The 16074-nt window shown below is 34.6% G+C and overlaps 1 protein-coding gene across 1 annotated transcript; it reads right to left on the bottom strand.

Moving 5' to 3' along the window:
- LOC125668702 (cyclin-dependent kinase 1-like) lies at window positions 1–15755 on the bottom strand. The gene is made up of 8 exons (XM_048903054.2): window positions 15670–15755; window positions 10822–10883; window positions 9537–9693; window positions 7681–7804; window positions 6367–6537; window positions 2859–3022; window positions 2536–2677; window positions 1–2297 (listed from the first exon to the last, which is right to left on the bottom strand). The coding sequence occupies exons 2-8, from the start codon at window positions 10856–10858 to the stop codon at window positions 2184–2186; spliced, it is 909 nt and encodes a 302-aa protein (XP_048759011.1). The 5' UTR covers window positions 10859–10883; window positions 15670–15755; the 3' UTR covers window positions 1–2183.
- Window positions 15756–16074: the final 319 nt, after the last annotated feature.

Genomic DNA, 16074 nt, shown 5'->3' with positions numbered 1-16074 from the left:
TTATACATTTCCAGTTTTTATTTAAATTTATTTGATCAAAAAGATTTATTCAGCATACCATAATGGTAGTCTGTTTTGAACACTCTTGGTGGGCGAGGTGTAACATATAACTCAAACATACAGCACTATCAAAATGACCTCATCATTATATATACAAAATCATGGGGAAAACATTGAAAAATCACACTGTACATACAACACTAGATAGAATGTTCCATCACTAAAATGATAATGTCTTACGCACCCGGTTTAACGATAGAATGCGTCCCATAAACATGTACCTGTAATGTAGCAAAATAAAAACTGCGCTCAGTATGTTTTGGTCGCATATCATCAATATACAACCAAAAAAGTTACCTTCACAACTGACTCGCCTTTAATTCCATTTTAATTAGCATAAAAGAGAACTAAAACCTATGAGTTTGAATTTCACTGTGTGCAGCTTCCATTTTGCCGGAACTTGAATTACGTAAGCGAACGGCTCCCAAATATGGTGTTATGACCTTTTACGGAAAATGTACTACGATCTTTACTACACCTTTATTTTACAGGAAAATCAACTTATACTTTCAAATAAACACTGTAAATTAAGAAATATAAGTTAAGTCAACATTGCAGCATCAAATCAAATTAATATGAAGGTTTAATATTCTTCTTTTGATTAAAATTGCTTTCATTAGTCCTGAATGAAGAAAATAAACCAGAATGCACTGGCAAAAGCATATATTTTCCCTCTAGCACTGCAGAGATTATTTTTGCCTGTTTATCTTTCAATTCTACAGGGTAATTCTGTGTCCACTGCACATCATACTCATTGTCTTCAAGCTCTTTGCACCGTTTTCCATATATGGTAATTGGTGGTTCTTCATTGAGCATTAATTTTGGAAAATAGCAGGGTGTTCCGATAATAATTTCCGGTAAAATGACAGTCAATTTGAATTGAGAAAAGTGACATTTCAAAGTGTTTGGTTTACAATATCATTTTACAGTTTTTACAGTGTTAAGGACTTACGAATTTTCAATGGGGTTAGTTGTATTCAATTTTAGTTTTAAATTTTATTTTTTGGTAATTTCAAAATTCTTTTTGGAGTGATTCTGCAATTTTCTGCCACATTACAAGTATATGGGAGGCATTCTAACTGTGGCGAGGGCGTGTCCTGAGACAGAACTAGATCATTCTACTAATGCAACATTTACACTGTTAAAATATGGGACCCAATTCCTACTACACATTCATATCTGTGGTAGAGGGGGGAGGGGGGCTTCAAGATGTTACATTAATTAAAAAAATCATACAGGATGACTTCAAATATGCTTAGATTATTTGTTGTTTGGTCTTTTTTCTGTGAATGCTTAACTAAAAGATACAAGGAGTTAGTGACATCGAATGATCATTGTAAAAAAAAAGTTATACAACACTTTCTCACAATTATACAGCCATTTACATATCCATACATATTCACATGCTCAGGTACTATTAAGTATGGTACAGATTTGACAACTTTCAAGTTTTCAACAAATTATTTTATATGTACAACACACAGAAAGGAAACAGACAGAAGGAAGAGAAAGAAAGTACATCAAAGGAAGCAGTTCATATTTCATGGGGAGATAACTCTACATTCATATTCTGTGAAAAAAGAGAAAATAAAATGTGCACCCTTTACAAAAAACAATCACAGCATGATCAATATAACCTGAGCTTTTGGAGTTAGACCAAAGTCAACTCAGTAGAAATGCACATACCTCAGTACTAATAACACTCATTCAGTCTACCATTCACTTTGTTATTAAAATGTTATACTACGAATAATGGGGAACTTTATAAGTACATCCCTACTATTAAGATATTCTTAAACTCCAACTCAATGTAAGCTTTTCTGACCTACTGTGAAACAATACCAATAGGATACAAGTAATACAACATGAATATACTTGTCAGTAAATGTATACTTTTGCTATATATCTTTTCAACCAAGACAAAATGGTGTTTAAAATGTTACAAATTCACCAATCTACAGCATTAAATAAAACGTTCTTTTTCAAAAATTCAAACACAGTTGAACTTTAAGTAGATACTATGTTAAGGTGGGATCTAATTAGCTCCAGACTATTCAATGTACTTGGTCCTGGTTGTGTTTGCGATACATTGTGGAGAGGTAAACATGTGAAAGCCAGGAAGATTAGTTCACAATAGAAGACGCCGGTAATGCAGATTTGTCCAGGTTAGCAAAGAATATGTGGCTCAGTGCTTTTTTGGCTGATATTCTGTTGGCTGGGTCATATATCAACATTTCCTGGGAAAAAAAGAGAAAGATATGCATTTAAGAAATGAATTTCATTTTTAAAAAATAAACGAGGGTATGAACTGCGACACTTTATGCCAGCATCCTATATATGAAGCGTGTTACATCTACATGTACTTTCATTTCTGTAAAAAAAAATTCCCCGCCATTCAAATAAAGTACTATATTAACCACGATTCACAAAATGAGGAATATCTACAAAAATAGTCTTAAATATCCTTCAACACACCTGTAAAATATCAAGCCCTGTGTTGTCCAGCCTCTGGACGGCACTGGCCAGCTGATTGGTCTTCCAGTTGGGGAAGGTTGGTTTAAAGTCTGGTAATGATGTCACACCAGGCCACGCCTCCTCTGTAGGGGTTGTAAGTGTCCTAAGGGAAAGAACTCATTCATATCAATAGAGTAGTTAATTCATATTACAAATTGCATACTCAATGAGGTTCCTCTATTTCATGGGGAAATGTATCAGCAGAGACACCGTAAATTAATAAACATACGTATACCTTGTAAATGATCACTCTTGTACATTCAGATTAGAGGATTTAACAATACCTGAATATCCTGAAGAGCTGGTCAATTTCTGAGTCTCCATGGAACAAGGGTCGTTTTGTCATCATTTCAGCAAATATACATCCTACACTCCATATATCTACAGGGGTGGAGTATCTCTGACTCCCCAGGAGAATCTCAGGGGCTCGATACCACAGGGTCACAACCTAGATGTAAAAAGACAATACACTGCTTACAATCGTAACTCTCCCCTCCCCCTTCTCTCTTAGTGTAACAAACTCCCTCACCCTGGACTTTGATAAAACATGAATCTACGCTCAATCACTGGAAACTTGAAATTGACAAAGTACAATTGTAGTTTTTGAGAAGATTTTTATTGATTGATTGATTGAATATTGTTAAAGGGACTGATTCACGATTTCCCCCCAAATTTTATTTTTCACCTTTAATGATCAAAATCTACTGTCTAATATGTTTAAATGATTTCACATAAAAATTGAGGTTATACATTATCACAGAAGCTCACTTTAAAGAATTCATTATTTGTTTTGTAAACAAAGATTGTGGTATGCTTTTGTTTATGAAATTTTCAAAAGAAATGGATATCGATCCAAGTTTATTATAACTTACACATTTCAAGCATTCTTCGGGTAAAATGTGTCATCTAAAAGTTAAAATGTGCGACTATGCAAAATTAAAGGGAAAGGTCAGGTATAACATATTTCGAGTAAAATAAATAAACTAAAGTATGTTGTATACACCCACCATATATCTTATCTTATAATGTCATCTAAAGCCGTAAAGCTTGGTTCAGTTATACGGTCAGTGTTAATTCTCCTGTAAGCGCATGGAGGCTGTCATGATAGCATCTCTGTGATGTCAGCAAACCCCTTTGTAAACTGACCTGCAGATGGTTACAACTAAACAAGAATGGCACAAGAAAATAACCTTGGGATGGTTCCATTTGCATCTGATCCTGAATATATGGAAGAATTACTTGAAAACATCACTGATGATGCATCAAATGCAGTTATCCCCACATTAGAGGAATGGTGTTCCTGTGGACAGTGTGAGGACATGCCTACTGCAGAGGAATGCATGTACTGTAAACAATGTGATTACACAGTAGGGAATATGGGGGAGCTTCAGTGTATAACTGACCATGAACAATTTGATTTATTGATTCTAAACCCAGATGTTTTTGCAGTTGCATTTATTCAAATAATGATGTAAAGGGTGTTAAGAAAATTTGTTCCGTTTGTAAATTAAAAAAATTAAATAGAAAAATGAAATATTTTTGTTTCAAATTTTTACTGGTAACATTTTAGAATTTTTCCCCCCATTATATCGGTAGTTATCCTTCCCTATTTGCACTCTCTCGTGTTACTATGGAGTGATGTAAACATAATGTCTATTACGTCATGAAATAAATATGCCGAGTTTGTTGAAAAAGCAGACTTCCTGTACAAGTTTTGATACAATATTAATTAATGAACGAGCTCAAGCTTTGGCTTTATTAGATGCAGGATTAAGTGTGAAGGATGTGGCTAAGCAACTACGTAAAAGTGAGCGATGGGTAACAAAGTGGAGACGAAGGCGAGAGCAAAATAAACAACTAACCGATCAACCGAGATCACAAAGAAAATTGTCATGCACTGTCCTTGCTTATGTGTGCAATTAAAGGCTTGACAAGCTGGCAATTTTAGAAACACATTACTGTTATTAAACTTCCCTAGAGAACTGATAAGAACAGTGAAAGGGGTTTTAAGTAAAATTTCAGCAATCCACGAAAATTGGTCCCCACGAATTTAAATGATTCTACAATAACACATATAAATGGCTAAAATATAGCTTTTATTCTTGCATTAAGAAGGGCGAAATTTTGGTTGTCAACATGAAATGAGTTATACTTTAATATTTAACATAAAAAATAAACAAGCATTCTGAGAGTATTGCATGGCAATACATAGTCCCCTACCGGTTGCAAAAATCATTGTACCACTACAATATTCACAGTTCATTATGTAGGTTATGGTAAAAGGAGAAATTGGGTAACCAGGATAGGAATGATTGGAAATCAACTACTATTCGATTAGAGACTAGACCAAGAAAAAAGACAAATTTATAATTAGGTTTAGGTCTTTAACCAAGTCAATAAATTGTGACATGTAGATAATCATGGATAATTTAGCTATATTGTAGTATTACTATGCTAGAAGTTTTAATGAGTGTAGTACTCTTTTCTATTTTTCTACGTCCAAGGGCCATAACTTAATGGAAAATCAACAGACCAAGATGAAATTCAAACTTGATCTGTAACTTGTTATGGCAAAGCAATGTACATGTACCAAATATCAAATGAATATCTGCAAGCATAATCAAAAAGTCTGGAAAACTGATTATACGTGCTACTTTTCTAAGTCCAAGGGCCATAACTAAGTGAAACATCAACGGACCGAGACAAAATTTGAATTTGATCTGTAACTTGTTATGGCAAAGCCACATACCAAATATAAAATAAATATCTGCAAGAACAAAGAAAAAAAGTGCGGAAAACTGGACTGACGGACGGAGTGCAAACCTAAAGTCCCCTCGACTTCGTCGGGAGGGGACTAAAAATAATTTGTTAAAAAATTGTGAACCAGTCCCTTCAACTCTCGAGAATATTTCCCTCACATGGAGACGTCACCACTGCTGGTGAAGGGCTGCAAAATTTAGGCCTATGCTCGGCGCTTGAGCAGGGAGGGATCTAAATTGTGCCACACCTGCTGCGACACTGACCTCGGTTTTGTGGTCTCATCTGAAAGACCGCCCCATTTAGTCGCCTCTTACGACAAGCAAGGGGGTACCGAGGACCTCTGATTTTAACAAACTTGAATCTGCACTATCTCAGGAAGCTTTCACGTAAATTTCCACTTTCCTGGCTCAGTAGTTTTTTTTTTTTTTAGAAGATTTTCCATATATATTTGTGTGTAAAACTTTGATCGCCTATTGTAGCCCCGGGCATCCAACCCCTGGGGGCCATGCTTTTCACAAACTTGAATCTGCACCATGTCAGGAAGCTTTCATGTAAATTTCAGCTCTTCTGGCCCAGTGGTTCTTGAGAAGATTTTTAAATGACCCCACCCTATTTTTGCATTTTTGGGATTATCTCCCCTTTAAAGGGGGCATGGCCCTTCATTTGAACAAACTTGAAAGCCTTTCACCCAAGCTTTTGGCTAAGTTTGGTTATAATTGGCCCAATGGTTCTGGAGAAGTCGAAAATGTAAAAAGTTTAGACAGACAGACGACGGACAACAGGCATAAGAAAAGCTCACTTGAGCTTCCAAGCCACATAATTAACATATAGACTAAGAGTCTGTGGACAGTAAACAAAGATAATCTTAAAGGTGGCCTCATATATCATGTATATAATACATGTATTTTGAACCTCTAAACCCTGACACTGCAATAAAGAGAAAATTTCCTCACAACAGGGCATGGTGTCATTCAGACAGCCACTTGTAAAATATCTTGCAAAGAGAATCAAACATGTCCCTGCAATAGTTACCTCATGTGTATAAACACGAACAGGAATTCCAAAAGCCCTGGCCAAACCAAAGTCGGCCAGTTTAATGACACCTTTGTTATCGATCAACAAGTTTTGTGGCTTCAGATCACGATGAAGGACTCGTCTCTGATGACAGAATAGAATAGACTGCAGTATTTGGTACAAGTAACTCTGTAATGCAAAAGAAGACACTTAATCATTTTGTCACAATTCTAAGCCACCCTACCATCAAGGTTATCAATAAATTTAATTAATTTATAGACACTTTAAACATTTTGTCACAATTCTAGCCCACCCCATCATCAGGGTTATCAATAAATTTAATTAATATATAGACACTTTAAACATTTTGTCACAATTCTAGCCCACCCCATCATCAGGGTTATCAATAAATTTTGAAGTACATGTAGTGATGTCCCAATCAATTAATGACATATAATTATAAAAGTCGATACGATTTTTTAGAAGGGTTTACGCGCCAAAACCGGATATAATTTGCTTCAGTTATATCCCTGTATATCAAAGAAAGAAGAATATTTCATTAAAAAATAACAAAAACAAATCAGATTTATTGTCACCAACTGAAAACACGATATGCATGTGCAGAGTAACAGTGGCCTTTGAATGCGGTTTTATCTACGTAATTCACACATGGCTCTCCTCGTATCAAGATTCTCTTTGATGGATGGTCCTTCGTTTATATGTCTGAATCAAACTACGTCTATCTGACGATGCGAACATGCTTTATTCCTCGGGTATGGATACTTTAGCTGTCATGTGCACCGCCATTACGATAAACAAAAGTTTTAGGTAAATAGACAGGAAACGGCAGGAATATTCTTCAAACGCTAGTCATTGAGAAAACAAAATCTAAAATCTGATTAATAATCGAGCGCTTAGAAGTTGCCAACAATCCACTGAATTTCGATTATAATCGGTGATTCGAACACCACTACTAAAAACAAAAACTGGAAATAGTCTTTGTGAAATGATTTTGTTATAATGGCTTTAAATACATGTACTCCCCATCCACGACATCAGCAGTCTATTGAATTAATCATGATAAAGGAACTTTTTTGTCTTAACTATAGAAAGTAGGCGACAATTTTACTCAAAGTAAGGGGTGAGAAATCACCTGGTGCTGGTTCTTAATGAAAACCCTGCACCATGTACATACACAAAAATATATAGTTCAAACATTCCATATTTATTCTGTCAACTATTCATCATACAAGAAAATCATATTATCAAAAATTCTGAGCACTGATTATTCTACAGACATGAATGATGATTTTTATAATCATCTGTACATACTTTGACGAGCATTTTGTCCATGAATTGTCCATTGGGAATTGTGTCCATGTAACGCTTCAAGTCCATGGAGAGAAATTCAAACACAAGGTAGAGCTTGTTCTCCTGCATTAAAACATCTTCCAAGCTGAAAATAAATTACAAAGCTGGTTGTACACAATCCGATGTTTTTTTTTAGCTTTACACATACAGTCTGTAATTGTGTCAAAAGAGGGATTCACAACTGACATCTTTCACTTGTTTTGTTTTACTGTGCCATAACCAAATAAAAAATAACGGCAATTTGCTGCAACAGTAATACAACCAACTAAACGTGTATATACCTCCTTCTTTGGATACATGCCATTTAAAATTGTGTTGATGTCATTCATGGCTTGTTTCATCAATTCATTGAGTTGCAGGCAACGAAATTAAGGGGAAATACTCGCTAAATGCTAGTTAAAAATTGACATAGCGAGTGAAAAATCACAAGTGATCACAGCTTTTTGCGAGTGAACACCCCCCCCCTCCCCCCCGATCTTTTTCCGGATTTCCTTGGTTTATTGGCTGTACTTTAAAGTTTACAATAATTTTGTCTTGTGCATAGAAATGCTTTACAGAATGAATATACAAGTATTGAAAAAGTAAACGTTGATCGAATAAAAAACTAAGGCAAAGGTCATCTCAGTCAGTGATGTCGAAGATCGCCTACTACATGTACATGCACACTTTGGGCGTCTCAAAGACGTCTGATTTAAATAGCAAGCATGTTGATCTTGTCCGTGTTTACATGAAACAACACATTAAAGTGTTGGTGTCACGCTTCACGCAGTGTCCTTCTGTAGTCTATAGTCAAACAATTAGAGTTCGCGTTTTTTTTTCAACTAGAATTTTTTAGAAGAAATTTCCAAAAGTTTTGAAGATATAGTTTGAATTGACGCAAACAGTCTTCAAGATTTCAAACCACATGATGTTGTAAATAGGTGGTAGATCTCTGGACAGCGAGTTCGCTGCACAAGTGTACCCTATGACCCTCATCATGCACCAATGATACATGTATGTTGTCTGATAATTCATTGAAATTTAAATGAAAGAATTCTCAATATTACTTTTATTATTGCACTTAAAGAAGATTTTCCCGATATTTTGACATAGATACATGCTTGTTTTCTTAAATTCCTGTAAAACAGCAATCGATTGAAAAATGCTAGTAAAAGCTAAATTTTGCTAGTTGGAAAATAATCCACAAGCTAAAATTTGCTAGTAGTAAAAAAAGTTAATTTCGATCCCTGAGTTGTAATGCATAGTGTATTTGTTTCCCGACAGATTGTGTACAATGGCTTCTATGTACAATATGATTTTGCATTGGATGCCAAAAATAAATAAAAAACCTACCTACTCACTGTTAAAATATTTAGTCAAGTTACAGGAAATCAACCAAAATATTTGTTAATGATGCTTTAGGTGACTGACTTACAAACGAATATTAAATTAGAATATAATAGTTCCTTTAGTACAGAGATGATCGACCTACCATACGATATCAATATTCCACAGCCCCATTATCTGACCTGTGATTGACTTACCATACAACATTAGGATGTGTGTAATCCCTTTATCGACTTACCATACAACATTAGGATGTTGTAATCCCTTTATCGACTTACCATACAACATTAGGATGTTGTAATCCCTTTATCGACTTACCATACAACATTAGGATGTTGTAATCCCTTTATCGACTTACCATACAACATTAGGATGTTGTAATCCCTTTATCGACTTACCATACAACATTAGGATGTTGTAATCCCTTTATCGACTTACCATACAACATTAGGATGTGTGTAGCCCCATTATGTGACCTGTGATTGACTTACCATACAATATTAGGATGTTGTAGCTCCTTTAGTAGAGAAATCTCTCTGATGGCTGTGGAGGGTACACCCTCTTCCTCCGACTCCAGGCGGATTTTTTTCAAGGCCACCAACCTATTGGTCCTTTTGTTGCGTCCTTTGTAGACTACTCCATAGGTACCTACAACAGGCAGTTGTACATTAATGACAGGCATTGGAAAAAATTTCCAAGATAATGATCAATCAAAAACAGAAAAGGCAATTTTGTTAAAAGACTTATATTAATGCTATCAATTTATATAATATAGTGGATGGACTAGTGAAATGCTTTGTAGACTAGTTTAGTGAATATTCGCCCGTGGGGATCTGGGTTAGAACAGGTCCTCAGTACCCCATTGCTTGTCGTAGAAGGCGACTAAATGGGGGCTGTCCTTCGGATGAGACTGCAAAAACCGAGGTCCCGTGTTGCAGTAGGTGTGGCATGATAAAGATCCCTCCCTGTTCAAAGATCATAAGTGCTGGGCATAGGCCTAAATTTTGCAGACTTGCAACGGTAATGTCTCCATATGAGTGAAAAATTCTCAAAAAGGACGTTAAACAATATCTAATCAATCAAGCAATCTAGTGAACATTAATAGTCACTAGTCCATACAGAATAGTGCTTGTAAAAATTAATTTGAAACCCTGTTGGTGATACCGATTCTAATGAATTTGATCTGTAGCAATCTGAGATTCAACTCAGACTACGCAGACCTCAACTCGGACTACGCAGACCTCAACTCGGACTACGCAGACCTCCAATTCACAAACCAAGTACTCTAACTTTTAAACTACCACAGCAGCGAGTCAAAATTTAATTTCAAGACAGGTCTTTCCCTCAGACATTGTGTATACTTTATCGATACCTATCACATACTTTTCATGTAATAACTAATAGCCTACAGCAGTGCTCGAAATTAACCATAGACCGAGTCTATGTCAAATGACACTGGTCTATGCCAATTGTAATTGAGATCGACCAAATTGCCTATATGCTTGTTTTCTAGGTTTAAAGCAATAGATGTATCCCAAAGGACCCTGGTCAGTCAACGTCTGATAAATGCTATGAGGAAAGGAGGATATTGATATGGAAAGAAAATATGCTTTTTAAATACATTTGAAGTAAATGAAAATGTTTTTGAGACATTTTTTCTCTCAATGTGTTGTGGTCTATGTCAATTCGATGAGGTCTGTCATCTTGTTTTGGCATAGACCTGTGGTCTATACCAAGTTTTAAACCAATTTCGAACACTGCTACAGAGTCACTCACCCTCTCCGATTTTCTCTATTTTTATGTAATCCTCCATTGTCACAATTATACAGCTTTGTTTTCTAAAATAAATAAAATTTGAAAATTATTATCACAGAAAACCTCATACCAAGGCCTTTTTCCATCTCGGTGTGAAGATAGCCCATGATGGAAATAGAAAGTTGTGATTGAAAATGTTTTAGTTAAATCTCTAAATCAAGCAAATGGCGTAGGAGTAAAGGTGTGCAATATTACCAATATGACACTATTTAATACTATTCAGTAATTAACATACAAGTAGAGGTGTGCAATATTACCAATATATGACCATGATGACACTATTCAAAGGGACTGGTTCACGATTTTTAAATTTTTTTCTTCTTCATTTTTGACCTTCTGATTGCAAGAATAACAGCAATATTTTAGCCTTAAATCTGTGTTACGAAAATAAAGACTCAAGTCTTTTCATGCAAACAGACAAACAAGTGAAATGTTAATTTTGTAATATATTTAAAAACATCTTAATTTTGCATATTCACAAATTTTAACTTTTAGATGACATATTTTACCCAAAGAATGCTTGAAATGTGAAAAATATAATAAACTTAGATTGATATCCATTTCTTTTGAAAATTTCGTAAACAATAACATACCGCAATCTTTGTTTACAAACAAATAATAAACTCTCTAAAATGAGCTTCTGTGTAATGTATTTAATCGTGAATCAGTCCCTTTAATACTATTCTGTAATCAACATTTTTTAAGTCAATATGATGCTTTAACAACCAAAAAAGTACAATATTTACTGAGCATGGAGGATAAGATGAATATTATAATTTGAGGGTAGCTAAAGTATCATATTGACCAACAAAATGTCAATAATCATTGTATTGTATGATTAAATAATTCAAAACAAAACCTGGCTACGGTAGACTACAAGAGCTTACAATACCCACTCAGTAATCTTTACAACCAGAGAGCGAGACCCAATCTAGTTAAAATCGGATCCTAAACAGGGATTTATTTAGGTTGTTTTACTACTGGTAAAAGGTACCTTTCCCCCTTGGTAACAAATGGATATTTTCCCTTCCACAGATAAAAAAATCCCCTTCATTTGTAGAAACTTCACAATATTGTATAAGAATGATTAATGAAGACAAACCAGTAATTGTCAAATTGAGCGAGTATTTAGTGCAAACTTTCAGAAAAAGAAGTGATGCTTTAAAACTGCAAAAATCATTATAGTTTATTATTCATATATTGGTATAATACTGATACTGTCCATTTACTTGTATATATACATGATTAGCAATTCATATATGTATGTACTTGTTTCCCCAACATGCTGCATCCACATGCAGTTTGCAGTCTATGTAACCTGTAGTTAATGTTGTAAACTTTCTTTTTTTGAATTTCCTTCTTTATAAACTGTCTTACTGTTATGCCCTATGGGCCCAAAATTGGAATAAACTTATCTTATCTAAGAATTTTCATCAAAAATATTTTTTTTGATATTCTAAGTAATTTTCTATAATTGTCAGACTTACAATATAGATAAAATGAGTAATCAATCACTTTATATGGCTGTTATAATCTGTGGATATTATATTCCATGGATGTCCCCCATCCCCTGGAAGCTCATGACTACATTCTCAAAAATTCCCCTTAAATATAAAATGGGTAGTAACAACTAAATGCCGGATCAAACCCTGCTAAAATGCGCTCACAATCGCTACAATAGGATCTGACATAACTTCATAGGGGATCATTTCCGCATGACCTTTCGCTTGAAATATTCATGAGAACTATCAGCCAGTCAGATTGCACCATACAGACAATGATGGCTATTTAAGCGGTTCCCGGCAATTCGTAAACAAATTGCAGTAATCTCTCTCCCACAAAGTTTATTCCACACTATAAAATTGTGTGTTCTAATATAAGGAATTATGAACTTTCACAGTAATGCTTAATCTATTCCGTCCATACAAACAACAAAACGTAAGTATGTAAAATACACCCAGATTAAATCAATTGTGAATTGCGATTTATGTATCAATAGGGATGGGTATGATTTGAATAGTTTTCAAGATGTTTAGTTAATTAACGCGGGGAATATTACGCCAGTCAATGTAAACGGTGGATTGTGATGTCACATCTAGCACCTCAAATGTACAAAGTATAATCAACATTCTATTTTTTCAATCAGAAATAAACAATCTATACAGAGTAGCTGGACACACACTGAATATGGCTAACAATATAACTGGCTGGGGAGTAGTTTAACTCGTTTGTGTCGCCATGTGACATCTCCTAAATAACTCAACGGCTCAATGTTTGTGAAGTCTAATCTGTTTACAAATAATTATCATAATTGTTTGTAATCACTTTGATTGCTATTGAAATTGTGGAACTTAGCATGACACTAGTCCGACTAATAGAGTTGGGTACCGCAGAAAATAAATGTACCGCGGTATACCGTGGTATTTGCAAAATACCGCAGTACATACCACGGTATACCGCAGATTTAATCTTTGAATATTACGGTTCAATTTTTAGCGGATTTTAATTGTGATTTATCATGTTTATTGTATATAATGAGCAGTTATTTGTTTATTGATTGTAAATTGCATTTAATTCACTGAAATATAAATAATAAGGAAAATATCGTGTTTAAATTTATTTTGAAACCAGTTAACTGAAAAAAGTTTAATCCAAACATAAAAGTAAGCATATATAGTATATACTATATAGCAGTGTCTCTGTATCATGACTAGAATCAACTGTGACTAGACTACTGACTGGAACGACTATCAAAATAACTAATAGGGGGGAAACCTGTGAAACTTATTTGACACGATCTCAAAGTCTAGAAATTCTTAGAGTCACTAATGACGATAACTTCTACATCACTGGTATTAAACTAATGATAGTAACGATCGTTACTATCATCCCAAGATGGCGGAAGGAAATTCTGGAAAGACCACGTTTACTTATTATATCTATGTGTATTGTTTATTTGCGAATGATATGCAGGTAAGAAATATCATACACTAGCAACAATTACGATCAGGTGTTATTTTATCTTTTATGCGGTTCATATAAACAGAAAATTCGTCGTTGAAAAAACAGCGAGGATGATAGTAACGCAAATGAATGATGATAGTAACGTAAGAACTTTCATTACTATCATCAGTTTAATACCAGTGTACATGTAGGATTCGCCTGTCCACTTCTCTAAAGAGAATAACGAGAACATATGCGCATGAACGTGTTCTTCGACCACAATTCCTACATTCTTGTACCTCAGAATCGGCAGGAATTTGTACTCGTGCGAAGAACGGTGGTTTCGAACGCACAAGTCTGTATCTGCCACTTTAATTTTTTTACTCGGGTTTGCCTAATAGGCGGAAATGTTATTCGACCCGCATAAACCAAACAACATAAAAACAATTTTGATAATCTACCCTATAAGTTAAAATGTTTACTTAATGAAATATTTTCTTCTTTTTTTTTGTTTTCATATCATTAATAATCAAACGATCTCGTTTTATATTTCGTACGTTATATCGATTGTGTACAGTTATTAGACTTACCTTTCATTACATCACAACAAAGGAACGTCGTAAATAAAGTGAATCACTGCGTGCACAAATATCTGTAATTGTTTTTTCTTGATATTTTTACTTAGTTTCAAATTTATATTTTTGTTGAGTTATCAGACTTGAATATACCGGTATTTCGCCTCGTGTACCATGGTACATACCAGTACCAGAAAAATACCGGTACACCGCACATCTCTACCGACTAAATTGAATTTTGACAGTAAATTCTAACTACACATATTGATGAGAACATAAGACTTAGTGATGACTCATTCATATATATTTTTTCACAGCATGACCTATTGGATACTCTAATTCTGCCTACATCCAAGAATCATAACCACAATCCTTCCTCTAAATACAAGACTGACTCACAATCCGAGTTTATCTTACATCTATTTCCTTTTATTGATAGTACAGAGAGGCCAAGGAATATTCTCCTATTACTAGGTCATTAGCTATTCCTGCACATGCAACACTTGGTTCCATTTTCTCCTTGCTTCTAACATGCATTTGCGCTTGTTAAACTCTGTGAACTATACTTAGTTTAGAGGCTTTCTTTCACTTCTCTTTGATGAGTGATCACCTTCAACTCCTTGAAGATTTTATCATTTATGAAAGGGGTAGCAGACTAGCTAGATAAAAAAATCAAATGATTTGAAGGTTACAACTATTTACAATGTGAGACACAAATAAGTAGCGATGAGATGAAGCTGAAACAGCTAACTCATCTTGACATCTGACTCGCTCATAGTGTCCAGAGGGAAATAATTCCATTTAAAAAAAAAAATACATAGGAAGAGTGAATTTTGCTTAAATTATGTTCTACATGATGGAATTTGGAATGAGAGTGTATGTATGTAACACAAGAGTCTTAAGTGAGTTTGTCTGTTTCCAGTGTATCACTGTATGACCACTTTTTCATAGACTTGCCCGAAACAGACTCTGTAAATCTCAAGTCCTAAATGTTTGTTGCTGTATTAAATTCCCTTGTATTGACACTCTTTCACTGGAAAATATATGTTTGTTCACGACAAATTGTCAGAATTTCCATGATGGAAAATGTTACATTCGAAACAACCTTACACTGAAAGTTAGGCCTACTGTATAATATTTTCAGAATTTGGCATACATTTTACAGTCGCTTGATTAGGCATGTCCTGTAAGGGCCCATGTCGTTAAAAGCTTTAAAAAAAACTTGTAAAAGAGAAACAATATACTGAATAAATAATAAATATGGAATATTCTTTCACAAGTATTACGTTACCATTAACTTCTTCACAAATACCGCTGGTTTTGAATTAACCAATAACAACCCGCCTTTTGTTCGAGTTCAAATACGATATCCGGTATGTTGAAGTTTTAGATAACACCAAACCCGAACGATAATGTTGTAAATAGCTTTCGTATTTTTTTTCACAGTAAATTTGTATTTTGGGACTAAAGATTTGTAGACGCTAGACCAGACATGAGATTCAATGACTGTGGCGGATCTAAGCTCTGATAGCTCCATGTTTCATTTTCTATTTGGCCTATCTCTCTCACGTACTTTAATCTTGAATATAGAGTTTTCAATTAGTACTAAAGGGCAGTTCCAATAAGATTTAAATGTCTATATCATACCCCTGATTAAATAGAATATAAAACCCCACACAAAAGCACTCCCCAAAGT

Source organism: Ostrea edulis, chromosome 4, assembly GCF_947568905.1.
Source record: "Ostrea edulis chromosome 4, xbOstEdul1.1, whole genome shotgun sequence".
Taxonomy (NCBI): domain Eukaryota; kingdom Metazoa; phylum Mollusca; class Bivalvia; order Ostreida; family Ostreidae; genus Ostrea; species Ostrea edulis.
Note: the sequence above shows the minus strand (reverse complement) of the source record. Positions and strands in the feature narration are given on the sequence as shown.

What these genes read in the sequence shown, in the direction of transcription:
- LOC125668702 (XM_048903054.2), bottom strand. Translation starts at nt 10,858, where the DNA reads ATGGAGGATTACATAAAAATAGAGAAAATCGGAGAGG. An exon ending in TGGACAAAATGCTCGTCAAA is followed by an intron (nt 6,538 to 7,680) that starts GTATGTACAGAT and finishes TTTGCATTACAG; the next exon opens with AGTTACTTGTACCAAATACT. An exon ending in CAGCTCTTCAGGATATTCAG is followed by an intron (nt 2,678 to 2,858) that starts GTATTGTTAAAT and finishes TCTTTCCCTTAG; the next exon opens with GACACTTACAACCCCTACAG.